The 25,418-nt window shown below is 38.9% G+C and overlaps 10 protein-coding genes across 11 annotated transcripts; 5 read left to right on the top strand and 5 right to left on the bottom strand.

Annotated features, from left to right (window-relative positions):
- The first annotated feature begins 8,630 nt into the window (after positions 1-8,630).
- On the top strand, positions 8,631-13,791 carry LOC111601873. Its single transcript, XM_023318715.2, has 3 exons — positions 8,631-8,773; positions 10,846-10,984; positions 12,864-13,791. Exons 2-3 carry the CDS (start codon positions 10,846-10,848, stop codon positions 13,424-13,426), a joined length of 702 nt encoding a protein of 233 aa, XP_023174483.1. The 5' UTR covers positions 8,631-8,773; the 3' UTR covers positions 13,427-13,791.
- On the bottom strand, positions 13,629-14,609 carry LOC111601884 (U2 small nuclear ribonucleoprotein auxiliary factor 35 kDa subunit-related protein 2-like). The gene is made up of 3 exons (XM_023318726.2): positions 14,595-14,609; positions 14,279-14,475; positions 13,629-14,223 (listed from the first exon to the last, which is right to left on the bottom strand). Exons 1-3 carry the CDS (start codon positions 14,607-14,609, stop codon positions 13,863-13,865), a joined length of 573 nt encoding a protein of 190 aa, XP_023174494.2. The 3' UTR covers positions 13,629-13,862.
- LOC111601872 (putative U2 small nuclear ribonucleoprotein auxiliary factor 35 kDa subunit-related protein 1) lies at positions 14,326-15,874 on the bottom strand. 2 transcript variants are annotated; one of them, XM_023318713.2, is made up of 4 exons: positions 15,749-15,874; positions 14,874-15,695; positions 14,688-14,816; positions 14,326-14,405 (listed from the first exon to the last, which is right to left on the bottom strand). In XM_023318713.2, exons 1-3 carry the CDS (start codon positions 15,760-15,762, stop codon positions 14,705-14,707), a joined length of 948 nt encoding a protein of 315 aa, XP_023174481.1. In that variant the 5' UTR covers positions 15,763-15,874; the 3' UTR covers positions 14,326-14,405; positions 14,688-14,704. The 2 variants fall into 2 exon arrangements, with proteins under 2 accessions (XP_023174481.1, XP_023174482.1); XM_023318714.2 differs by having other exon boundaries at positions 14,874-15,692; positions 15,749-15,872.
- A 176-nt stretch (positions 15,875-16,050) lies between these two features.
- LOC111601875 lies at positions 16,051-17,248 on the top strand. The gene is made up of 3 exons (XM_023318717.1): positions 16,051-16,567; positions 16,636-17,019; positions 17,079-17,248. Exons 1-3 carry the CDS (start codon positions 16,352-16,354, stop codon positions 17,172-17,174), a joined length of 696 nt encoding a protein of 231 aa, XP_023174485.1. The 5' UTR covers positions 16,051-16,351; the 3' UTR covers positions 17,175-17,248.
- Positions 17,191-18,443, bottom strand: LOC111601871 (DNA-directed RNA polymerases I and III subunit RPAC1). Its single transcript, XM_023318712.1, has 2 exons — positions 18,189-18,443; positions 17,191-18,133 (listed from the first exon to the last, which is right to left on the bottom strand). The coding sequence occupies exons 1-2, from the start codon at positions 18,323-18,325 to the stop codon at positions 17,269-17,271; spliced, it is 1,002 nt and encodes a 333-aa protein (XP_023174480.1). The 5' UTR covers positions 18,326-18,443; the 3' UTR covers positions 17,191-17,268.
- A 240-nt stretch (positions 18,444-18,683) lies between these two features.
- Positions 18,684-19,649, top strand: LOC111601865 (protein SCO1 homolog, mitochondrial). Its single transcript, XM_023318706.2, has 2 exons — positions 18,684-19,207; positions 19,268-19,649. Exons 1-2 carry the CDS (start codon positions 18,787-18,789, stop codon positions 19,627-19,629), a joined length of 783 nt encoding a protein of 260 aa, XP_023174474.1. The 5' UTR covers positions 18,684-18,786; the 3' UTR covers positions 19,630-19,649.
- An 80-nt stretch (positions 19,650-19,729) lies between these two features.
- Positions 19,730-21,159, top strand: LOC111601863 (eukaryotic translation initiation factor 3 subunit I). Its single transcript, XM_023318704.2, has 3 exons — positions 19,730-19,811; positions 19,999-20,488; positions 20,544-21,159. The coding sequence occupies exons 1-3, from the start codon at positions 19,809-19,811 to the stop codon at positions 21,029-21,031; spliced, it is 981 nt and encodes a 326-aa protein (XP_023174472.1). The 5' UTR covers positions 19,730-19,808; the 3' UTR covers positions 21,032-21,159.
- Positions 21,160-21,212: 53 nt separating this feature from the next.
- On the bottom strand, positions 21,213-21,851 carry LOC111601866 (DAZ-associated protein 2). The gene is made up of 3 exons (XM_023318707.1): positions 21,772-21,851; positions 21,644-21,711; positions 21,213-21,590 (listed from the first exon to the last, which is right to left on the bottom strand). Exons 1-3 carry the CDS (start codon positions 21,788-21,790, stop codon positions 21,231-21,233), a joined length of 447 nt encoding a protein of 148 aa, XP_023174475.1. The 5' UTR covers positions 21,791-21,851; the 3' UTR covers positions 21,213-21,230.
- Positions 21,852-22,007: 156 nt separating this feature from the next.
- On the top strand, positions 22,008-23,232 carry LOC111601864 (39S ribosomal protein L28, mitochondrial). Its single transcript, XM_023318705.2, has 3 exons — positions 22,008-22,089; positions 22,198-23,012; positions 23,070-23,232. Exons 1-3 carry the CDS (start codon positions 22,069-22,071, stop codon positions 23,131-23,133), a joined length of 900 nt encoding a protein of 299 aa, XP_023174473.1. The 5' UTR covers positions 22,008-22,068; the 3' UTR covers positions 23,134-23,232.
- Positions 23,222-25,364, bottom strand: LOC111601862 (GDP-mannose 4,6 dehydratase). Its single transcript, XM_023318703.2, has 3 exons — positions 25,081-25,364; positions 24,104-24,539; positions 23,222-24,045 (listed from the first exon to the last, which is right to left on the bottom strand). The coding sequence occupies exons 1-3, from the start codon at positions 25,234-25,236 to the stop codon at positions 23,465-23,467; spliced, it is 1,173 nt and encodes a 390-aa protein (XP_023174471.1). The 5' UTR covers positions 25,237-25,364; the 3' UTR covers positions 23,222-23,464.
- Positions 25,365-25,418: the final 54 nt, after the last annotated feature.

Below are 25,418 nucleotides of genomic sequence, written 5' to 3'. Positions count from 1 at the left end.
CACAGACACACACACACACACGCATGTGTGTAAAACAAACAAAAATGTAAATTTCAACTAATGTGTAAATGAATAAGCGACTGCCTCTTGGGGTCACATTTGGCAACATTTCATATCATCAGCAACGCATTTAAAAAGGCATTTAAAAACTAAAACTCAAAAGTTAAACAGAAAAAACCGAAACCGAAACAAAAACAAAAACCAAACCTGCCAGAGCTTCTTAAATAACAAATTGCAATTACTTGTCGTCGCGTCCTTCACGCATTCCTCGTCGATTCTCCTCCAACTGTGACTCCAAGTCCAAAAACCTCATCTCAATGTTAATGCTACAAATATTCTATGCGCTTCAACAGACAAATATACATCTGTGGATGTATATACATCTGATATTGCGAGGGTCAGCCAGCAATAGGCATATACTCTAAAAATATTTATGGTTTTCAGTGGAACTTTCCATTTCTATGCTGCAAAGATACTCTTATTTTGGCGAGGTTCATCTCAGCAGCAGGCATATATTTAAATAATACCTTTATATATTTCATATAGGCATTTTTGTCAGTGTAATTTTCACATTCTATGCTATAAGAGTGTCAAGTATAAGCCCTATTATGTATGCCTATATATAGATATATTTGAATACATATAATATTTTTTGAACAAGCCTCAATCCTGTGCTAGATTTATATAATTTTTGGTATTGTATATAATTTTTTAACAGTGTATAATTGTATATAATATTTGTTTAAATATTTTTATAATGTGTTTCAAAGCTCGTTTTAGCATCCGGCATCTTGTCTAATCATTTTTATATATTATTATAATTTTTTATCAGTGTAACTTTACACTTCTTTGCTCTACATAATATAATATAATATTTATATTATATATATATGCATTTCTTTCAGTATAACTTTCCATTTCTATCAGCAAATAATTGGGACACATTTCCATTGCATGCGCAGACAACAAATTAGCGCTTAAACCAGTTGCGAATTAAAGCAAGTTCTTTAAAACAAAAAGTGAAAATGAACTTGATTATTAGGACGTTAATTATAATTAACATATAAGGCCTATATTCTTATTGTTTTATAATCAAGTTTGCTAAATAAAGCGGTAATCTTGAAAGAAAACAAAAAGCAAAAATGGCAAAATTAATTTTTCAAAGGTCAAGGTCCATGTCTAAGTGTCCATTTTATTGGCCAATAAATAAATTATGTGGATAATTCCTAGATGTAGAACAATCTTTTATATTTATATATTATGCTTATGTGTTTTCAAAATGTTTTTAAGTAAAGCTTTAAAGTAAATAATATAAAAAAAATATGCAAAATATAATAATATATTGAATAAAAAATATATATAAAATAAATAACAAACAATTTAAAACAAATTAAAAATAATTTAATTAAAAATTACGTAATAATTAAAAATGAAGTTTAAAACATGTTTTAATTAATCATTAAAAATAAATTAATAATTTAAGCATAAAATTGGAAACAGATAATAATACAAAAAAAAATCAATGGAAAAATACAATTAAAAATATGTTAAATAAAATATCAATCAAAATACATATATCAACAAATGTTATAAAATAATTAATAAAAAATGCAGAAAAAAAAAATATATATATATAGGTAACGTATGTTTATGTATAAAGTATGAAATATGTATGTGAACTGAGATAAATGAAATATAAAACGTTTGAGACCATCTTCTTTTTCATAATCCTTTTTGTACTTTGAAACCAAATATTGAAATAAAAAAATATAAGCTGATCTATGAGCTTTAAAGAAAAGAAACATAAGCAAATTGCTGTTTTATTATTTGATATATCTAGCCACACCTTGAACCTTCAGAAAAAAATACAATGTAGTAAATTTTCTAACCACAAAAACCAAATACTCAAAAGCTGTAATAGCTGCTATGTAGTTCATTAAATGATTAGTATTATTATTATGTGTAGAGCCTACAGAGCTGGGTTCGCCACTAATCAAGAAGAAGACGAAGAGAAGCAGCCGCAAACCACAAAATTGTGAATTGTGAATCGAAGCATCAAAAATTTAATCCAGTTCCATTCAATTTTCAATTCATTCAATTCCATTCGTTTCAGCTTAATGCGATGCGATGCGATGCGATCGTTTCGAGTCCATTCAATGCAATACAATAATTCAAACTGAGGTCAATCGAGTTGGCTGGATCTTTGCTGTGCTGCCTTGTTTTATTTATAACTACAAATTTCGTGTTGTTTAAATAGATTGATTATATATACTGTATACTGTATACTGCATACTGTATACTAAATATATATATAAATGCTTTTATATGTGCTTGGTTTAGTTTCTTGGCAATTAGCATCTTCATTGTTGAGACTCAGTTTTATTTTGCTGTATTTTGTTTTCTTATCGCGGAAGCTTTAATTTTAGAACTGAAGAAGATGAGGAAGAAGCAGAGCAAGAAGAAGAGGTAGAGGCAGAAAATGACGCCTTTTGTTTAAGGGGTCTTCCGTGCTTGAGGCTTGTGATCGAGTTTAAATTCGGCTTTTTGTTGAACATTTTCAGCATTTATGTCACATATGCATCAAATTATGTAAATCATATTTCAAGACGCCTTTTTGTAGTCTTGCCAAAGATGAGCTGATTGAGATGGCATCTATGCCAGATCAGCTGCTTAGTCACTGAAGGTCATCGGCTCCCATAAACAACAACAGCATCAACAAAGTCACTCAATCAAATAAATCGAAATGAAACATCAAACAGCCTACGGGGCGTATGACTAATTTGCATGCACAGAAACGCGGTAGGAGAGAGAGACAGAGAGAAAAGGCTAGAAAGAGAGGCAAACTGTGTTTAACAAGAATTGTTACTTGTTTTAAGTGCTATGATTAGCCTTAATCAGGGTTACTGCGGAACGGTAAGCGAGTGACTAACCTGGCCAACAGTTCGTGGAAGACAGCCAAGGTCAAAGCGCAGGAAATGCATGTAAGGAAAAATTAAAAAAAACAAAAACCGGCTACTAGAGCGAAAATGATTAAATAAAAAACAGCCACAAAATGAAATACAAGAAGAAAACAATAACAGCAGCAGCAGCAGCAGCAGCAGCATCAGCAGCGGATGTTGATTTATGCAGCAGATGCAACAAACGAAGTGCGAAGAAAAAATCATAATACAACCTGAACATCCTCTAAAAGTTGTTAACAGAAAAAGCATTAAACACAAACATTGCATAATTACAGAGCTAACAAGCTGTTTAGTCTATTCTATATCTGCACAAGGCATCCAATTGCAATTCCAGTTCCACTGTTCCACAACCCAGTGGGAACTTGCTCATGTGTTTTATATTTATCAACATCTATTTCTTAGCTTTACCTTTACCTTTACGGACATTTCACTTTGAATCAGTGTTTCAATTCCACTGTTCCACTGCCTTACATTGTGATATGCACAGAGATTTATCACATTAGTACTTGATTCACATATTTCTTGTGTATATACATCTATTATACCTCCCATTGCAAATTCAATTCCACTGTTCCACTGCCATACACTTAGTACATAAGGAACGATCAGATTTGTCTGTTTGTATTATTTTGTATATATTACAAATATACTTCCAATTCCAATTCCATTGTTCCAAATCAAGTATATCATCATTAACTTGTTCTTAGTTGATTTACTAATTTATTTAATACGTAATTCAAATTCCAATTCCACTGTTCCACAGTTACACACATAGAACTTCACAGCAAATTTGCTCGTTTATCACAATTGTCAACTCCTATTATATTTACTAAAATACTTTTTCAATTTCAATTTCACTGTTCCACAATTAGCTTATTTATTAAATATATTACTGGTTTACTTATTTCTTGAATATAATATATATTTATCTACAGATATTCTGTGACATGCATTGAGTACACATTGAGTTATATTTTCAATTCCACTGTTCCTCATATAGCAACACAGTGTGAACTTATTCACGTTTGGGTTTGATTCATTTAATTCCTAACTACAATTATATATATATATATATACATTCTATATCTTCCACTTGCTGTACAAGAAATTCAATTCCAATTCCATTGTTTCATAGCTGTTTCGGAACCGCTGCGCTCTGAACTTGTTGACACGTTTTATCATGTTCGCCTCTTTGTATTAATTAAATAAATATTTGACTTACTAATTTCTTAAAAAAATTATGCAATTCCGTTAACTAGTTGATAGATGGTGTGACATGCCAAAAACCAGTATAATATATACACAGATACACATACATATCTATATCATAACATTCCAGTTTTTTTGTCGACGACTTAGTTCCTTAAAGCCGCAATTAGGAATGCCTTAGGCAAACGCGCTTGAGTAGGGGATGCCCAGAGCGACGGTCATTCAGGCCTAACTGACCCAGATGCGCTATGGAACACAGTACGAGTTCCATGGAACATAATCATTAATAACTTTGTGCCTTGAACACTTGAGTAGAACTTAATGGAATACCAGGAATGACTATCTACATGCAGAAATTAAAGTTCTTTTGAAGGATTTTGCGCTTTGAAAAATGCGTTTTGAAACTTAGAATTTTTTTGCCAATCAATCAAAAAAGATGGCAATCAAATGTTGTTAAAAAAGGCAGATATATGTTATAAATATATATATATATATATATATATATATATATTATTTTTTTTTTTGTTATTTAAATATTGCTTATATAAAATATTTATATTTTAATATATATATATATATATATAAACAAAAATATTAATTTATATACATATTCATTATCAAAAATGTTAAAAAATACATAAAATTTTTTTAAAAATATTTCCAAAGCATTTTTTATGAACTGGCTCAACTGGATTCAGCAAAAATCATTGCATGTGTATACAAAGTTAAATTGAAGCATTGAACTAAATAATTTTAGCATTCGTCGATTAACTTAGCACTTAATAAGTCTTAAGACTAGCAATAAATAAATAACAAATTGTTAATAAAATAAAAAAATAAAACACAAATTTTCGAAATTGTTCATAATTGCTTTGACTTTGTGTCTAAAGCATTTATTGGAAATCCAATAGCAGAGCATAGTTAAATGGAGTCGTATTAAAATCTTGCTATAAACATAAGTGCATGCTATAAACCCAGTTGTGAACCAAAAGCTTAGTTCACGAATATGAACTAGAGCTCAAAATGTAAGCTATACATGAAATAGGTTCAAAAGTCAAGACTGTGTATCAAAAAGTGAGCTTATGAATGTGACATTCAGGTTCACGAACGAGTAGTTCACTTGCGAACCAAAACCGGAAATGATCAATGAAACCAAATTTGAGCTGATGGAACCAAGGCTCATGAATGAGCAAAGAATACTCGAGACCTGAATAAATGAATGTTCCATAAAAACGAACCAAAGCTCAACTCAACCACTAACTGAAGAATCATAGCAATCTTTAGTCAACCTGCAGCATCTCAAATACAGGGTATATTCATCTAAAATATAATTTAATAATTTAAAAGTTTCGCAAACAAAAAAATAAAATAAAAAAAAAAACAAAACAAAAATACAAATAAAATCTATTAACAAATTTCTCACTTTAGTTTAGCAATTCTTTGCTGACTTCCGCAAATGCAGCAGCAGCAGCAGCAGCATCAGCAACAACAGTAAAAATTTGTGCAATACCAAGCGAAATTCGCATAGATTTTTAACACAAGTTGGCTAAAAATGTGATTAATACGAATTCGATGTTAATTTGTGTTGGCCCAATACACAACTCCCCTTGGGGAGTTATGTATTAATAGGACTAATTAAAACGTACAAACGTAGCACAGCTGGCAGTAGGTAACTCGGAAAAAATCAGACAAAAACTGGGTCTGCCTCAAGAGTCTGATGGCCTCTGTTGTGGAACGGGCCACGTGAGAGGCCTGCGAATCCGCTCAATAAATTTGTTTTTCTATTAAATGCTACTAAATGGCAAACAATGGCGCCACCCAAACAAAAACCACACACACGCACACATACATAGAGATGTATGTATATATAGTTATCTTTTCATGGTCAATTAGCAGACAACAGAAATTGTTGCTGGCCATAAGGTCAACGTCGCTGTTAGAGCTCGTGTCAGCAGTTCAGCTGGCCAAAATGTCAATGCTTTAGCTGAGCCCATTAAAAAGGATTTTGAGTCACAAAACTATACAAACTTGAACCCAGGGAACCTAAGAAATAAATAAGTCAAGTATGCTTTACTTGGCAGTTACCGACTAGCGAATACCCTGAACCTCGACATGGTATTTAGGCAGGCATTAGGAAACAGAAAATAGGAACACTTACCGAGTAGGTACACGCTGAGTGACTTACATAAACTGGGGAGCAAAGAGGAAATCCTGGAGGCAGTTAAGGCAACGACCATGTTATACAATCGCTATGGCCAGCTTCTGGCGCTGTGCTGTGCTCCCAGTGGCAAAAATCTGAATGCGAATCGAGGCATGCAAGATCTGTATAGGATACCCACACTTGCCTCTCGCTTCTTCCACCAAAACGCACTAGGAACTAGTTCCGTTGCCACATACGTCGAAACGACGGACACTCGGAGAGACAAATAGACAAGGCAGATAGTTAAGACAGAGAGTTAAGACAGACATTTAGGCAGACAGGCAAACAGAAAGATAGATAAACAGACGAATACATAGACAAGACTGACAGTTAGTCAGGCTGACGGACAGAGTGATTGACTATCGGAAAGTTGAAAGTTGAAAGATGCATGAATGGACATCAGCACAGATCTTGATCGACTCAGCTGCTAAGCCTCAAGTATACCTACACTAGAATGTCACATGTCTTGACAAGTCCATCATACCCCATAGAGAAAAAGCAAGAACGAAATATAAACCAAATTCGAGTTATTCGGCGGGTGGCCCGGCGAAAGCCAACAGCTCCGTAAATTACATAATCAAGTGTGTCTAAATTTGTACGAATTTGCATATTTATGAGCGAAAATAAAAAAGGCAAGCAAATAAATGTCAAATTTTGTTGGCTTTGCTTTTATTTGTTGTTAAGAATTTGATCTGAGAGTGGCGCAGATCCGGCTGGCACCGCCAAGCACCAGACGCATTTATTTATGAGATCAAATGCCAAATCAATAGCTTCTTATCCTTAGCCAGTTCGTTCACATGCCAATTACAAAAAAAAAAAAACGAAAAAAAAATATTTAAAATAAATTTACAGAAATATTTCTACTTTAGCTTCTACTACTTTTTTAGCGCGTGCGATGAGCTGCCGCGCGGAAGCCAGCGCTGCCAGCAGCGCCCACGGCGACAATTTCGAAAGGCTTTTCAAGATCAAGGCCCAGTAAATAAACAACAGCAACAACAACACTTGACAAATTGATATATGAAGCAAGCCACAAAAGCCAGCAGCAGCCATCGCAGCTCGCGTTGTCAAAATGATGCGTAAAAGGTGCGCCAAGTGTTTGCATAAATTTTGAAATACACGGCATTTGTTTTCGAGTGCCAGGCACTCAGCAACTATAGCAACAACAACAATAACAATAGCTATTAAAAATTAAAATGATCGTACTACAGTTTTGTTTTTTTTTTCCCAGCAGCCAGAACAAACTTTGCTTTAAATTAAAAGTAAATAAATAAAATTCGCAGAAAAAGCAAAGCAAAAAAAAACTAAAAAAACTAAAAGCGAACAATAAAAATCAGGTATACACTGCGCGCCATCAGGATAGCGACCAGCTAACGCTAGTTTATAGAAATATATAAAAAAATTATTTTTGTTAAAAATATCAACAAAAGAAATACATTTTTTTAAGAAAGCATTTTTTTTTAGATTTTTTCAAATTTTTAAAAAATATTGTTTTTTGCAATTTAGTCTGATTTTAAGCAGAAAAAAACAGAGTTCCATAGAAAATAATTGCAGAACAAAAGCACAAATGACATTGCAAATATGCAACATTAAACGAACAACCTGCAGGCTACTCTATATTGATGACGCGCGGTGTATCGAGATTTGCTGGCTATATAAATATTTATAGACAAAAGCTGTCATTGTCTGAAATATGTTCTAAGTTCATTTACAGTTCGCCTTTTTTTTCGCCCGCAAAGCACAGTGCAACACAGCTGCATACGAACAGAAACAATTGTTGAATTATGGTTGCAATTCGAAAACTTGATCGAATTTATGCTTATTTATTTAAACTGCTCCATTTTTGTTAAGTTTTGCTGGCTGCCAAAAAAATGCTGGCCATAAAGTTGCACATCATTTTAACTACTAACTGAGTTATGATAACTGCCAAATCTAGATGTGAATCAATGTGCGGCGACTGCGGCGAAAGAGAGCGAACAAAGGCGAAGCCAATCGAAGACAAGCCAAAGCCAAAGCCAACGCCACGCCACAGCCAAAGCCAAGCCATGCTGAAAGCTGAGAGAGAGCGCGCGAGCGAGCGGGCGAGCTGTGTGAGAGCGCGCAAGCTTTGTGTTAAAAAGTTCAAGCTGCATTATGCTCCAGCTCTCTTTTGGCTCTCGCATATTGAATGTGTGTATATTTAATATCGGGGGTGTGGCAGCCGCCCATTTTGCCAATTGGAACGTATAAAAGCCGGCTGAACCGCTGTCTGAATATTCGTTGCTATTCACATTTACGTCTGGTATCGTCTCGTCTGGTTTTGTCTCCGACGCAAGCAGCGGAGTCTGAGTTGGACCACAGAGAACGGAAACAGTGAAACAGTGTTGTGGCATAAGAAAAGAAACAACAAAAATATATAAAAACAAAGGTAAGCAGTCAGGCGCGTTCAAGGATATTCAGTGTACTCATGTGTGAGATTGTGTGTGTGTGTATTGAAGGACTTAAAGCAACAGTGCCAAAAACATTTAACGTGTCAAGTTGGTCTAAACCACATTAAAAGTGCTGTGTGCTGCTTCTGCTTTAAGCAAGGATAAGACAACTTATATGGATTTTATATGGATTAAAAGACTTATAAAACGTTAAATATAATTCAAAATAAAAAATTAGCTCAAAAATGTGCATCAAATTTTTGATTGAAACAAACTTAAACAATATTAAGATTTTAACAAAAATTTGTGTACAATACAATTTAATAGAAATTAATTAATTTAATAAATACCTTAAAAAAGTTTGAAATAACTTCCAAAGCTTATAAATTAAAATAATATCTATTTATAATGGCTTTTTCCATTAATTCTTAACTCTCTTTTGATTGATTGTAAAATCAAGTTTGTTACTTCAGTCTTTTGTATAGCATTTCGTTGGCCCAACTTAAAAGTCTAATTGGAATTGGAATTCTTGACTCTACAGTCAAAGTTCGTTGACACAGTCTTTTGCTAGCTACAAACTATAAATTCTTAGTCACTTTAAGTCTCCAAAGCAAAATTTTCAACAGACCACAAAAACGGAAAATCATGGCAAATGCAGTAAACATTTCGGAAACTTTTGCGCAACTTGCAACATAAAACTTCCAAACAAACAACTCGAAAACTTACATGCATAAATTATATAAAGAAACAAAAGCGAGAAAAATAATGTGTGTGCCGACTTGGCATGCATATTATTTGCCCACCAGTCATAAAAGGGCGCATACCTACACATAAATTAACATGTGTCTACATAGATACCCATGTATATACATAATTAAATGCATCATCACTTTTGTACGCGGCTGATTGATATTGATTAACATGCATGAGACAAAACGAGACTAAACAAAAGCGCAGAGGCCAATAAGCAAGCGCCTCTGGCCAAATTACAAAACGCAGCTTTAAATACCAACAATGTAAACACACACACACACACGCACAGAGAGGGAGATATTGAAATGCACGTTTCCCAACTGTGTCCAAATGTCCAACGATTAGGGCCTGGGCGGGCATGTCTGTTGTTTAAGCTTTTCACTTTGAAGCACTCACAAATTCGAATTAATAATCGATAGCGCAACTTTTTGAATTCGAAATCGAATCGAAATTTTCAACTGATAAGCCTTGCGGCAGCTGCGACCATTAAGGTGGACCATTAATGATTTATATTGCCAAATATCTGTCAGTTGACGGGGGTTGCCCAGCTCATAAATATGCTGTCGATAACGATCGACACACAAGAAATAATATTGTCCCTAGCTATGTATGTGTGGTGTGTGTGTAATCAAATTAACATGCAAAATTTCAAACACAGACATTGAGCTTTGATTGATGGCATTGCATTAACAAATCGTTCGCTATACATAAGGAAGAGAAGTGCTGCCCAATCATTATGCAGAAGACGTGGAAGGTTCTAGCCAGCGCCACAAAAAATACTAAAATAAAAATAAATAAAAAGCACTAAAAAAAACCCAATACAAAAGTCAATAAAACCAGTTAAGGTCAGCCTGAGTGGACGTTGGCTTAGCTTGTGGCTTGTAGCTTGTGTAATCAACATGTTTGCAGCAGATGCTAAATGAATTTTTATTTATGAATAATGTGACGATGCCAAAGCGGCTGCTGCTGCTGCTGCTGCTGCTGATCACGTTGCTCGATGCTAAGCTACAATAAAAATAAAGTTTCAAGTGTCGTCGTTGTCGACGGCGTCGTCACTGAGGCAGTGTGTCAGTGGCCGAAACGCCTCGGGCAACCGGTTGGCTGGCACCAATGCATCCTTGACATAAAAACCATGCGCACCAAGTTACATCTTCGATAAGCCAATACACACACAAGCACAAACAGACACACACACGCATGCGCCGCAGTACGCAATCAAAACAAACTTTAAACAACATTCCGTATACGCACTGCGGTACACGTAATAAGACTTCAACTTTTTCCATTACTCACATTGTTTGTATTTTCCTCTTTGCAGATGAAAGTCACTTTGGCGTTAGCGACTTTCTGCCTGGTGGCTGCCTGTGCCAATGCGCAAAAGGGTAGAACTACCACAACCACAGGCACCAAGCCGGGTCGTTTCCTCTCCCTGCCCGTGCCCGCCAAGTGCGCTAGCCGTAAGTATACATGCACACATACATTTCAATAGTCCGTATATATACACATATAAGTTTCACATACTTTAACCTTAACTGGTTGCCGGTTAGCGTTGTGGCAAAAAGTAAAAGTGTGAAACGTTAGAAGAATATCAAATAGCGCCCATGTTTGCACTTGAATTTGTTTGGCAATGCGACGTGTAGGTGTGTTACAGCCGCAGCAATTACAATATATTTAATTGTGTTAGGTCGGGGGCGGTGCGAGGCAGTTGAAGGTCGCTGACGTGATCGTCTTTTGTTTTGGCGCTGCACTTAGTCAGCTACGCACTTTCCTTGCTTCACTTTGGCTTGCAGCGTTGCCACCCCGCGCTGCATTAGCCAGAGCTGCCCAGCACGCAAGAAAACTGCAAGTCACGGCAAGCAGTGGCACTCAAACGAAATGACGGCGAAGAGATTGCGAAAATGCAGCAGCTCGATGTTAGATGTTAAATTCAAACAATAGCGTCATCGCTGCATATCCGGTACACTAATGAACACAGTTAGCAGTTGGCACTAATTAGGCAGCACACATATACAGTTGAATGCATACATTTGTGTGCATCCCGTTTAAAATGCAACTTAACAATTTGGTTGCTCAGTTTTTGTTAGTTTTTTTTTTTTTGTGTTTTTTTTTGGGCAACAACGTCAACGTCAACGACGGCCCATAAAGTTGCACAGCCAGTTTTGTGCCGTTGCTATGGCTTAGATCTTTCATCTTTTTTTAGAAATTTCCAGTTATACAAGCACAACTTAAAGTTAAGTTAAACTAATTAACTATTCAAACTTAATTACCTGCTACAGACGGCGTCGATGCTCGTTAATAACAACTTTCAAGCATGCAAACTGCTTGCGCTTGCTTATTTAATTTACATTTCAAAACGGATTTTCTAAGATCGAGATTCTGTGTAGATATCTACATAGTTATAAGTAGTTATATTTTTTCTGTTATCTACTTTGGGAAGTTGCCCCGCTGTGATGCAATTGGCTATTTTTGTATGTTTTTCGTCATACAAACTGCATGCAGGAAATATGAAGAGGGCACACTAATGGGACTGTTTTTATTGCCTTGACCTGTAAAGTGAGGAAATTGCAGCAGTCTGGCAGCATCGGCAAAAATAATCATAATAATGTGCAAACAATGGCAAATAAGGTCATTATGTTAGACTTAAGCTGATTTGAGCTGACGGCGGACGAATGAGCAGGCAAAAGGCAATTGCAAAAGTGACGGCAGCTGCTGGTGGTGCTGCTGCTGCTGCTATGGCAGCTTTAAAGCCGTTCGAAGCGCGCCTAATGACGCGTGCCGCCAGCAGCAGCACCTATGGTGGCAACAAGAGGCGTGGCGCAGGCGGTCGCGTTAAAAAAACAAAAGCAAAAATAAACAAAAAAAAAACAAAAAACAACAGCAGCTAATCAAATGCACTGCAGTAGCCGCAACGGTGGCAGGCGGCTCAGGGAGTCAGCCAAGTGAAACAAGTTTCAAAGAGCAGCAGCAGTTGAAGTGGAAGGAGGTGGAGGTGGAGATGGACGAGGGAGAGCTAGAGTTAGCGTAGGGGGAATTCCATTGTTGGCCTAACGAATTTTTTGTTTGGCAAAATGGAAAACCTTTTGACACACACACAAAGAAAAGCGGGCAGACGACGCGGCGTCGACGGATAAAGAGGAGAAGCAGCAGCAGCAACAGCTGCTTGCTGCATAAATTGCTGGCAAAGATTGCGCAACTTAAAGTAGGGGGAAGTTGTGTAAGCAACCGTGGCATGATTTTGCCAATTCACGAGGCAGACACCCAGTCGTCAGGCCCTCACAGTGAACCACACCTACGACTAGCTATTGAACACTTCCTTTAATTGTCTCCCCTTTGCAGGCCCCAAGGAATTCTCGTATCGCGGCAAAAACATGTTCCTAAGCACCCACGTGCCGGCGCTTGCCAACAGGAAGGTCGACTGGTTGGATGGCCGTAATCTGTGCCGCGAATACTGCATGGATCTGGTCGCCCTGGAGACCCAAGAGAAAAACAATCTGATCTTCCGTGTCATTCAGCAGAATGATGTCCCATACATCTGGACCGCTGGCCGCATTTGCGATTTCGCAGGCTGCGAAAATCGTCCAGATCTGGAGCCCAAGCATATTTATGGCTGGTTCTGGTCCGCAACTCGCGAGAAGATCCAGGCCACCAACCGCATTCCACAGGGTTGGGGCTACAATCCCTGGTCGCAGACCGGTCACAAGAAGCGTCCACAGCCCGACAATGCTGAATATGACATCAACCAGACCAAGGAGCAGTGCCTCTCCGTGCTAAACAATGTCTACAACGATGGCATCGCATGGCACGATGTTGCCTGCTATCACGAGAAGCCCGTCATCTGCGAGGATAACGAGGAGCTGCTGCGCTATGTGGCGGCCACAAATCCGGGCATTCGTCTATAAGAAGTTCATTATCTTCGTATTGTTTGTGTAATTTTAAAGCTACTTATTATAATACTCCCTAAAATGAGTTTTTTTGTATAATTTTTGTTTAAATATGTGTACGACGAATGCAAATACAAATAGACTTTAGAATTTATAAATACCCCGATCTTACCACCTACACACATATATAGACAGATGCCTAAAATTCACAATCCTCTCGTTTCGTAACTGCCAATCTTACACGACTATATTTTTCCTACAATTGTATTTATAAAAAATTGTTAAGTACGAATAATCACGCCCTAAAATCTCTTATTTAAAATAGAAAGAAAGAAAATGAAAAACAAAGCTCACCTATTCTATTGCCGTGCAAAAACAAAGAGATTGAATAAACTGTTGTAAAAATTCATTAAAACCAGAACAATTATTTAAATTTGATCTTATATACTTTGGTTTATTTAACACGCCGACTTGGCGGAGTGCGGGAGCGACTGTAATCCGCTTTAGAAACGTGTTTACGGCTTGATGTGGAACGATTACGACTGCGACTGCGACTGTGATGGCCATGGTCTTGACTAGAATGTAATCTAGTAGCTCGACTGTATCTGGAGTCTCGAGTCTGATATCGGGCAGAGTCTACACTACCACGAGGTCCAGATTCTTCACTAGAGTGGCGTCCAGAGTCTCGTTTTATATCACGATCATTGCTTTGATGCCTTTTGCTATGGTTAGTTGAAGATTTGTCAAGCTTTAACTCCATTTCGGGACTTTCCGACCAGCGCCAGTTGCGAGATTCCTGACCATTGTCATGCCAACTAGGAACGAGCACAAAATGCACAATCAATAACATTAAATATTTTATTTACTTACCTGTTTTTTCTGCTTGTAGGTGTTCTACTGCCAGAGCGCACACTTTTTGGGGTGTCGTAGAGCTCCAAGCTACTATTAAACAAATTGTTTGGATTGCGAAATAGATGTAGATAGCCACAGCTGTAGCCTTTGGGACATTTGCGTGTTAAGGACAAACCTTGAAGACAATCGACAAGTGGAGTAAAGAATATGGTAAGCTATCAATCAAGTAACTAGAAAGTATTCTGTTATAAAAAGTTTGCTGGAAACAGCCAACTGTGGCTCTCGACTAAGACGATATTTCGTCGTTGTTCAGTTGCCTTAATGACGGAAGTACTTGGACAACGTTCATGTAGGCAACTCTTGAGTTAATATACAATACACACAATATTAAAAAATAATATGTTTGTCATGTTTTAGCAAAGGATACGGCTCTTGACATGCGCTTCACGTACCGCAAACGGCACCACGCCACGCTTTAAGATTGGAGAATTCCACTTGAATGCGCCTCGATGCATAGTAGCGTCCTTGCAGATTAATGAAGGCGCGCAGTGCAAAGCTAAATAGCATATACATTAATATAAATATAATAGAAGAAATAAATATTAACACGAACCGCTCTTGTGCGTACTCCACAAAAACGTGTCCTCTTAGATGTGGCAAAGTGTTTCGCACTGCACGAAAATTCAAAATTTTGCCAAACTTTTCCAGCTCGCCAATCACATCGTTGAAGAAGTCATCATAGTCAGCACGTAAGTCCTGTTGTGTCTGCTCCAAGTACTCATCTGCATTCGCATACTCTTTGTGCGTCTCACCCACCTGCAGCAGCGGATGAGTGAAGAAGTGACGTATTAATAGGATCTTTGCGAGCATGGGACGTTGATGATTAAATGTGCAACTGTTTCCATATCGACAGCAATTGGTGCGCGTATAGAACTCGCATAATCTCTCTGCAGGATTTGTTTCCACTACACGGCGCAGCTCAGCTGGCGGCGTGCGGTCTTCAGTGTCCTCCATATATTCCTGCATGCGTTGCAGCATTGCCTCAAACTCCGCTGCAGCTTGTTCAGCCAGTCTTTTACTCTCCTCTCGCTTCTTCCGTTGCTTCTCCAGTTCTTGCTCCAATTCCTTTGCTTGCTGCAATCGTAAGCTCTCTAGTTTCGCCTCTTCCTGATCACGCTTTGCTTTATCAATCTGGAATTGGTGTTGAGCCAATGCCTCCCGACGCAACCAAGCTTCTTCTTCTTCTTCTCTTAAACGTTCGCTGGCCAGGCGCTGAAATTCTTCGAGCGCTGCTTGTTGCTTTGACCACGCCTCATATTCGGGCTTTGACCGCCTGGCTTCCTCTTCTAATACTTCGTTTTTTTCGCGTACTCGTGCCTGTCTTTGCCGTCGGCGTTGTCGCTGTTGTTTTTTCACTAGCTTACGCCAAGCTCTGCTAGATTAATAGTTACAGTATTTAAAAAGTAAACAACAAACATTTAAGCTTACCTTTTAGCCGGCATTATCCGTGTTTTGATTTTCTGTAAACTGTATCACCCTGTAAGAACAGTGTGACCGCAGCAGTAAATTGCTGAAATACTTCCTGTTATTGAAATTGTAACATAGGTTACTACTGTTACCAATAACATACAAATAAACCATAACATTTTCGCACTTTCTTTTTTATTCAAGGTAAACATACTTTTTCTCAGTTTGTCTCCATAATAAAACGTTGCGCATAATATTTTATTGTTAAATTTTACCGGAGTTAAATTAACTTTTACCAGTTAACATTTTTTGTAACTGTTAGTGGTTAGACGTCAGTGTTTACAGACTGTATGTCAAATATGGTATTTTTGGTATTTCATTGTAATTAAAACAATAATATTTTTGGCAACTTACGCGTTGACGGTACGCGGTCGCACTAACCTTTTAATGTTTTGGTCTATTTTTTATGTAAATACTAGAAGAATTACCAGATAAAATACACAACTAAAGGATTTGGCGCACTTTATTCAAAACAATATAAACGCTAATAATAAGTCTGACAAAAGTTGCCACACAATTGCGCAAATAATAACAATACAACCATCGCCGCCAGAGGCAAAAGCCATGAGCAAAGTGCGCAGGCTGTACCATCAAAAATATCGTGAGGATTGGGAACGATTTCCATCGTTTTCCGAGTGGCTTTGTCGTGGCGACGATGGCTACTCGGCTCATTGCAAAATATGCGACGCAAATGTATTGGCGCGTCTGGCATCCATTAAACAGCATCACAATACGGCCAAGCATCAAAAGGCACTCAAATGCCATCAGCTTGGGTCAAAGGTAAGCGAGCGACTATTTACACTTTCCATTTTCCAAGGCCTAAGCCGTCCATTCTTCTTCTCTTGCAGAGCATCCCCATTAAAATGGAGCCCGTCATAAAGGAGGAGCCAAAACAAATGCCACAAAAGTTTATTTTCGCCACCAAGTCAAAACCAAAGATCATCAAACGTTCCAAAACGGATAAAGTAGCGGAAAACATTGAACAGACTCCTTTGGAGCCGGATACATGTTCCAATGATTCGATACTGGAAGATCTGTTGGGCAACGATGATATGGAGCAACAATATCTACAGGAGATTAGCGACACGGAAATGGAACACGATATTAAGCCTGAAACCATGCAAGACTTCAAAATCGATGAAATGCAGGATGACAATCTAACAGATGATAATATTATCAGCGAATTTGATCTATTTGGCAAGAGCGTCTCTCTACAACTGAATCACATGGAGGTAAGTTGATTGCTGCCCAATTTGATATGAAACCAATATATAATAAATTGTTATTTCAGCTTGAGGATGCTTTGCTTTGCCAGGAGCGTTTGCAGGTGGTGCTTACAGAATTTCGACTTAAGATCTTGAAACGCAAATCAAAACGCAACTTTTAAATATATCAAACTTAAACTTATTATCAAGCTATATATAATTATATATATATTGACAAGCATAACTAACTTATACACAGAAATAAATGTTTTATGTTTATTCCGACTCGATTTCATCGATAAAACTGCGACACTTTTTCTTCAACACTCGAACGGCTTCTAAGAATATTACCTCCGGCTTCAAGGCTCCCACAGATTCAACATTAAAGATGTAATGATCACGCACTCGAGCCATAGTAACAGCATCAGCTAGATGGGGATAACGATACACATTCCGACTGCAGCTGTCGTAGCGTGCATCCTTCACATAGGCGCACTCGTTCTCATCGATGCCAATGACACCCGGTGAGAAACAGCTCTGCAGTAGATAGGCATCCTTTCCGGTCACATCCCTAGTTAGGTTTATCTGTGGCAGTAGACGATAGTAGGCGGTGGCCACTGGCGAAAACTTGGCATGATCCTTTCCAATGCCCTTCACAGCAATCAAACGTAGATCCAGTTCGTGCCCTGGTCGCAGCTGTGCAATCAATATATCCTCATGGATACAATTAACGCTGTTTTCGCTATAAATCTGTGCTTGTTTGCCCTTAGGCAACCATTTCAAATGTCCTGAATAAACCTTGTGATTCTTGTAGATATCATCAAAGTTAGATTGATCCTTGTTAGCATCCTTGCGTCGCGTACACTTCACCTTCAGCTCATATTCCAGCGTATCCTGTTCGGTGCCCTGCTCCGTGCTCTCCTCGGTGCGATAGGCGAACAGCCGGGGATCTGCGCGAAGCGGCAACAAACCCATACGATGGGCCAGCACCTCGTCTTGGATGATCGAGGTGTTATTGTATATGTAAACCTTTTCAATGGCCATGCTCGGCACCTCACTGAGCATCAAGCGACGAAATGCGTTAGCAATTGCTGGGTATACGCCAATCAAATCAAATTCTAAGCCATGCTCTTCATCATTTCTGCAATAAAACTGTATATATAGTGGAACAGTACTTAATAGGTAGCGGTACTTACCGAACAATTACCACTTGTAATTTGCTTTTGAAGACGTCCATATTAAAGACCTCGTCGGCCAGCCCATAATCCTGTGGATCCTGCTTTGTTCTGTACTCTTCCATGTAAAGCAACGGTTGTTTCTTGTTGTCCGTCATTTTAAGCCGTGTGTAATTCAGAAAAATTCAAAGATCTAAGCACAACGAGATCTCAATTAAAGATCTAAGCAGCCGAGTCGTTGCCGCACGTGGTTGTTGTCAAAACAATCAGAGATGCGCATATCTTGACTACTCGTGACAGGGTCACTGCGACTTTCAAATGTTATATATTAAGAACATGTCGATTTGAATTATTATTCAAAATTGTTTTATCAATACACTTAATGATATTAACAATAATTGATTTCTCTATAATATAGGAACATGCTTGATATGCTCATGAAGAAATTGATATCAAATGCATAGTCTCAGTAGTCACTGTGACTTGTGTAATTCAACAAGATTGCGCCAAGTTGGCAGCAATATGCGCAGCCTTGTGAATTACAAATCTTAGCTATTTAACCGGCTTGGTTTTCCAGCAGCAGGTTTTACGTAAATCTTTGGTAAAAGCAAAACAAAAAATGTCGCGCTCATTGCAACGTCTAATTGGCGGCTGCAGACGGTGGAATTGCCGAACACTGCTGCAGACACACTCAGCGGGACAGCAACGTAATATGGCTGTAAAAGCGAGTGATCCCACAAAGGGCAAGGGACCGATATCGTGGAAGAGTTTGTCAGTGATTGGCGTCTTAGGAGCAGGAGGCCTTGCCTTTATGCTATATGTAAAGAGTGAGAAGGATGAGGCTTTGTTAAAAGAGCGCAAGCGACAGCTGGGCAAGGCTGCCATTGGAGGTCGCTGGGAGTTGATTGATTCACAAGGAGAAGTACGCAAGTCTGAGGACTTTCTGGGCAAGTGGCTGCTTATCTATTTTGGATTTACTCATTGCCCCGATATCTGCCCAGACGAACTGGACAAAATGGCTTTAGTGGTCGACGAAGTTGGTGCGTATTCACGATTTTTAGAAATGCATCAGATAATAAATATCATTATTTTATGTATAGAAAAATCACCACAAGCACCGCCAGTGCAGCCCATATTTATAACCGTAGATCCTGAACGTGATTCGAAGGAGGTGGTAGGCAAATACGTAAAGGAGTTCTCGCCTAAATTGCTTGGTCTGACGGGCACCGTGGATCAAATACGAAATGTTTGCAAAGCCTTCCGTGTTTACTTTAGCGCTGGACCACGCGATGAGGACAACGATTATATTGTCGATCACACCATCATTATGTACTTGGTTAATCCCGATGGTGAATTTGTTGATTATTACGGTCAGAATCGAGACAAGGATCAATGTGTGGCTTCTATTTTAGTCAACATAGCAAAATGGAATTCGTTGAACAAAAAAGGCTGGTTCAGTTAGAATGTATGGCGTTGCCACAAATTTTGTTATATATTTTAAATATTATTTCGTATCAAGTTGGCAGCGCTTGGCATAACAACCCCGTCAAACTTGTATACTCGCTCTTTTTGACGTTTGTGCTGCGTGGATGTTGCAGAAATTGTTTTGTTTTCTCGCAATAAATATATAAAAAATACAAAATGGTGTGTGTATAATAAAAATTAGGCTAAGATACTTCTTTAATATAGTGTTGTTATTATCGCCAATCATGTGTATTGTTACTCTAGCAAAATAATTTCCTTTATTATGCGTACAACATAACCTAAAAAGGCGGCGCTTCGTGCTGTATTATTGCAATAAATTGAAATTAAATTGTCTTTCGTTTTGCAGCGTCCGTTGATGTTGCAAGGTCATGAGCGTTCCATAACGCAAATCAAATACAATCGTGAAGGCGATCTGCTCTTCTCCAGCTCCAAGGATCAAAAACCCAATGTCTGGTACTCTCTGAACGGTGAGCGTCTCGGCACCTACGATGGCCACCAGGGAGCCGTGTGGTGTTTGGATGTGGATTGGGAGAGTAGGAAGCTAATCACCGGTGCCGGCGATATGACAACTAAAATCTGGGATGTCGAATATGGTACTGTGATTGCATCCATAGCGGCGAAATCTTCCGTGCGTACAAGCAATTTCAGTTTCTCCGGCAATCAGGCAGCGTACTCAACGGACAAGGCGATGGGTCAGAACTGTGAACTCTTCATCATCGATGTACGCAATGCAGATTCAACATTATCTGAACAGGCACCCACGCTACGCATACCAATGGTAGAATCCAAGATTACGTCCATGCTGTGGGGACCCTTGGATGAAACAATCATAACAGGCAAGCCAAAAGAAAAGTTTAACTAGCGCCCACAAATAATAAACTTCACATTCAGGTCATGACAATGGAAACATTGCCATTTGGGATATTCGCAAGGGACAGAAAGTGGTCGACTCTGGCACCGATCATACGGCAGGCATTAATGATATGCAGTTAAGTAAGGATGGTACTATGTTTGTAACTGCCTCAAAGGATAACACAGCCAAGCTGTTCGATTCCGAGTCGTTGATGTGCCTGAAGACATACAAAACAGAGAGACCAGTGAATTCAGCTGCGATTAGCCCTATACTGGATCATGTAGTGCTTGGTGGTGGCCAGGATGCTATGGAGGTGACCACAACATCAACGAAGGCAGGCAAATTCGATTCACGTTTCTTCCATTTGATCTATGAGGAGGAGTTCGCACGTCTCAAGGGACATTTCGGTCCAATCAACAGCTTGGCATTCCATCCGGATGGCAAGAGTTACGCCTCCGGTGGCGAAGATGGTTTTGTGCGTGTCCAGACATTTGATAGTACATACTTTGACAATATTTTCGAGTAATTCCGGTCAGGTCAGTAGTTGTTAGTAGTTCCACAATCTTTCGTCATCATCATCGATGCGCGCCATGTATATGTGCATAGAGAATTTTCAAATATATGCGAGAACAAGACGAATTATCATTTATTAAGTAAAACATTAAAAGCATATATATAATAAGTAGCAGGAGGCATTCGAGTTATTGCAACCGATCTTTGTGGTATTAAAAAAAGGAACGTTTCTTTTGCTGCACCACAACCGGCTTTCCCTGCATGGCAGCCAATTGAGCAGGTGTGGGTAGACAGCCAGGTGGAGGTGGCGGCACAACAACAGCGCCCGAAGCTGTGGTACGCAACGTAGCTCGTGAATCAACATTTAAAACATGCGCTGCAGCTGCTCCTGCAGACGTACTCGGCCCAGCTAAGCCATAGCCTTGATGACCCTGATGCATCACAGGCAATTGTTGATGGTGCGTCATCCCGTAATACTGATTGCTTGGCACGTGCATAGGCATAGCACCTGCAGCTGGTGAATAGTCAATCGTTTGTTGTTGACTCTGCTCATATGTGGGCGGCGGAGCTCGCTGAGAATGGAAATATTAAAACCCAATTGTAATACGCGCTAACTTATACGTACCATAGAGGCGGCGTAGTCATAGTTAAAACTGTACGGTGGCGCATTGCCGGACTTTGTTGCTTCACCCACTTTTGAAAAACAAAATGATTTAACAAATTTTACATTGCTTGTCTGGATTTATTTACTACCTGAATCTGGCTTGGACATGTCTTTGTGTTTACTTCTATAAATTTTATGAATTCAATGGAGCTATTGGGTTGCCAGCTTGTTTAAAAATATTATTGCAATTTTGTGCCATTCACAGTTCAACGTTAGCACGCATCAGCTGTTTATATGTCAAATGAGAGGGAGACGAAAACGCACGATAAGCTTGGCAGAGACAAAAACGCAATATAAAAAGAAATATATATAACTTTTGAATAACAAACAAAATTTTTTTTTTGTAATAAAAATAATCTGTCAAAACACTTATTGCACCGTAGACAATGGCCCACGCAACACCGCAGGTTGGTATTTGTTGCCGTTGAAAAGCTTCCGCGTTTCTGTGACGCAATCGCAACGCATTCCGTTTAATATGTTGATAAATTGATATTGATAACTGATATTTTTGTCAGGGCGTTAAGCTTCTTAATGGATTTAAACGACCAAACCGCTTCGAGAAGGGTCTCGGAGCCCAGCTGCCGGATGCGTACAAGAAATTCTGGCGTGAATGGAAGTTAACAAAACCAGCGGCGGTGCATTATATACCCAAGGAGAGTGAGTGGGAGCGGGATGAAGTTACGAATGCAATCAAGCCCGTTCAAAGCGTGCCCTTCCCTCTCATCGATACACCGGAATCCCATCAGGGTATATGGGGCGGTGAGGCGGTGATTAAAGGTTTCCAAAAGCGACAACCTACAAAGCGACGTGTGCCACATTTTTGGGTGCCAACATTGCGTCGCTCCGTAGTGCACAGTCAGGTGCTTAATGAGTATGTATCGGTTGTTGTTACGGAGCGAACATTGGAGCAGATTCATGAGTGTCACGGTTTTGATCACTATCTGCTCAAGAATTTGGCATGTGATTTGCGTTCGGCCTTGGCATTGAAGATGAAACGCAAAATTTTGAAGTCGCTACAATTGGGATGTCCTGCCCTGTCCGCCGAGCCCAATCATCAAAATGAAGTGCTTAAGGAATACACTCCGTATTTGGCATCATATACGTCTGAGGAAATCGATTGGTATGGCCACACCTACCTCGAAGCTATACGCAAGCTACAAAACCAGCTTCGTGCAGCCGAGAAGGTGCTTCCGCATAAAGTCGAGTTTCGTAGCAAGTTAATTGAACGATTGAGAGAGGCGGGCATCTCGGAAGCGGGTAAAAAGGACCCAAGAGATTCTATTTCTCATAGCGACCACAAGGATGCTGATATTGATGCATTGACAAAGCTGTAAGTTTCCATTTCGGCAATAATCCAATACATAGTTAAAACAAATGTCTATTGCAGTGAATCTTCGGCATCATCAAGCTGGTTGTCGAAAATAAATCCTTTTGGCAAGAAAGAAACGTAAATGACTCACATTCAGTCAGCTTTATTGGTTCTATGTTGAAATTTAATATATTAAAAACTCCTGGATTTATCCAGTTCGTCAAAAATAATATCTAATTAATTTGTGTTTACGCATATTTATTGCAAGTGTATAATGGTTAATAGTTAAGAACATTTAAGGAAACTGCCTGGAGACAGCGAGATAGAGAGACATTCACGATATAGTAGTAAAAGAGGAATGATTGCAAATCCCGTCGAGGAAACATAAAACACTTTACATCTTAAACTATATATCTATATCTATTTATGTATGAAACTTTGTGCCAGATTTGCCTAGTTGCAATCCATTTCTTCTATGCAATGGGATTCTTTTTCATTAGCTCGATGTCCGCGTTCATCATATCGGTGACCAGCTCCAGGAAACTAACTTTTGGCGTCCAGTTGAGTTCTCGCTTAGCCTTTGACGCATCACCTTGCAGCAGATCCACTTCGGTGGGTCGGAAATACTTTGGATTGATGCGTACGCGCACAATTTCTGTGTTACGTTCTATGCCTACCTCCTCGACACCCTTTCCACGCCACGTAATTTCGCGTCCGATGTGTTTAAATGCCGCCTCCACAAATTCACGCACGCTGTGCGTTTCACCAGTTGCAATTACATAATCTGCTGGCACATCACGCTGCAGCATCATCCACATAGCTTCCACATAGTCACTGGCATGTCCCCAATCACGTTTCGAATCCAAGTTTCCCAGCTCAAAGTATTCCATTTGATTGAGCAAAATCTTGGCCACCGACCGGGTAATCTTACGTGTCACAAAGTTTTCGCCACGTCTCGGACTCTCGTGATTGAACAGTATGCCATTACAAGCATACATATCATAGGCCTCCCTGTAATTGATCACTATCCAAAAGCCGTACATCTTGGCACAGGCTGAAAATTAATGATGATTAACAAATTGTACTATGTGAATGCTATATTGACTGTCTACCATAGGGGGAACGTGGATAGAAGGGCGTCTGTTCGTTCTGTGGCGTCTCCACAACCTTGCCATACAGCTCCGAAGTGGACGCTTGGTAAAATCGCACAGATTTCTCCATGCCGCATGTCCGAATGGCATCCAGTATGCGCAATGTGCCAACTGCATCTACCTCTGCCGTATATTCACTCAAATCGAAAGAGACTTTCACATGTGATTGTGCAGCCAGATTATAAATCTCCGTTGGCTTCACCATATTAATGATCTTCACCAGACTGCTGCTATCTGTCATGTCGCCATAATGCAATTTCATGCGTCCTCCTTTGTGTGCCTTTGGATCAGCATATAAATGCTCTATGCGTGTTGTATTAAACGTGCTAGCACGTCGTATAATGCCATGTACTTCATAGTTCTTCTTCAACAAAAACTCGGCCAGATAGGAGCCATCCTGTAAGTTCCACAAAGGTTGTAACACGTAAGCAAAGAATAAACAAGATTAATTCTGAAGCAAAGTCGAATATTGTATACCCTTGCTTGCAGGCATATTTATAATGATTATATGTACAGTTACTGGCTAGTGGGTTATATTTGTTTAAATTAATGGCTAAAGTTTTATATTTGTCTTAATTAAAAAGTCGTTGGCCTACATCTCTACAAACATGAGCAGAGTTGCCACAGGATGCTTTTTTATGAGTTTTGTGTCGTTTTTTTTGTGATGCATATTAAGAATAAGTTTGAGATTTTCTGAAATATTTATTTTTGAGCTGTACTATTTTCATTCCTAACAAAAACATAAGATTAGCGTATCTCACCAAAAATTCTATTACTAATCTATTGATATCACTAGATTACTTGATGTAAGAGTATTTATCAAATGATTAAGAAAATGTTTTGCACACACTGACACTTGTAGAAACATAAGTCAATCTATTACTCATGTATTAATGCCCGTATATGTAACCAATATACACATTCATTCACACACACACCTGTCCCGTTATGCCGGTTATCAGCGCTATTTTGCCACGAGCATTGGCTGCGTCACCAGCGCCGGCGGTGCCTGTTGTTCCATTCAAATCCTTGCTATTATGATTGTTGGACAACCGCACTTGTTTGCTTCCCGTAGCTCCATCGCTTGCGGACATGTTAACTATCTGAGTTAAATTGTGATTCTGTTCGTTTTTTTAACAGACGTGTTGGTGCGTGGTATAAACAATTTTTCTTTATCTACAGCGGGGAATTGCCACCCGCTGCAGAAATATTATACATATAAAAGGTAGCGCAAATAATTGTTCAATTTAAAAAACGCTAGAACATGACGTCACAA

This window comes from Drosophila hydei, unplaced genomic scaffold (genome assembly GCF_003285905.1).
Source record: "Drosophila hydei strain 15085-1641.00,03,60 unplaced genomic scaffold, DhydRS2 tig00000172-arrow-pilon, whole genome shotgun sequence".
Lineage (NCBI taxonomy): Eukaryota > Metazoa > Arthropoda > Insecta > Diptera > Drosophilidae > Drosophila > Drosophila hydei.
Note: the sequence above shows the minus strand (reverse complement) of the source record. Positions and strands in the feature narration are given on the sequence as shown.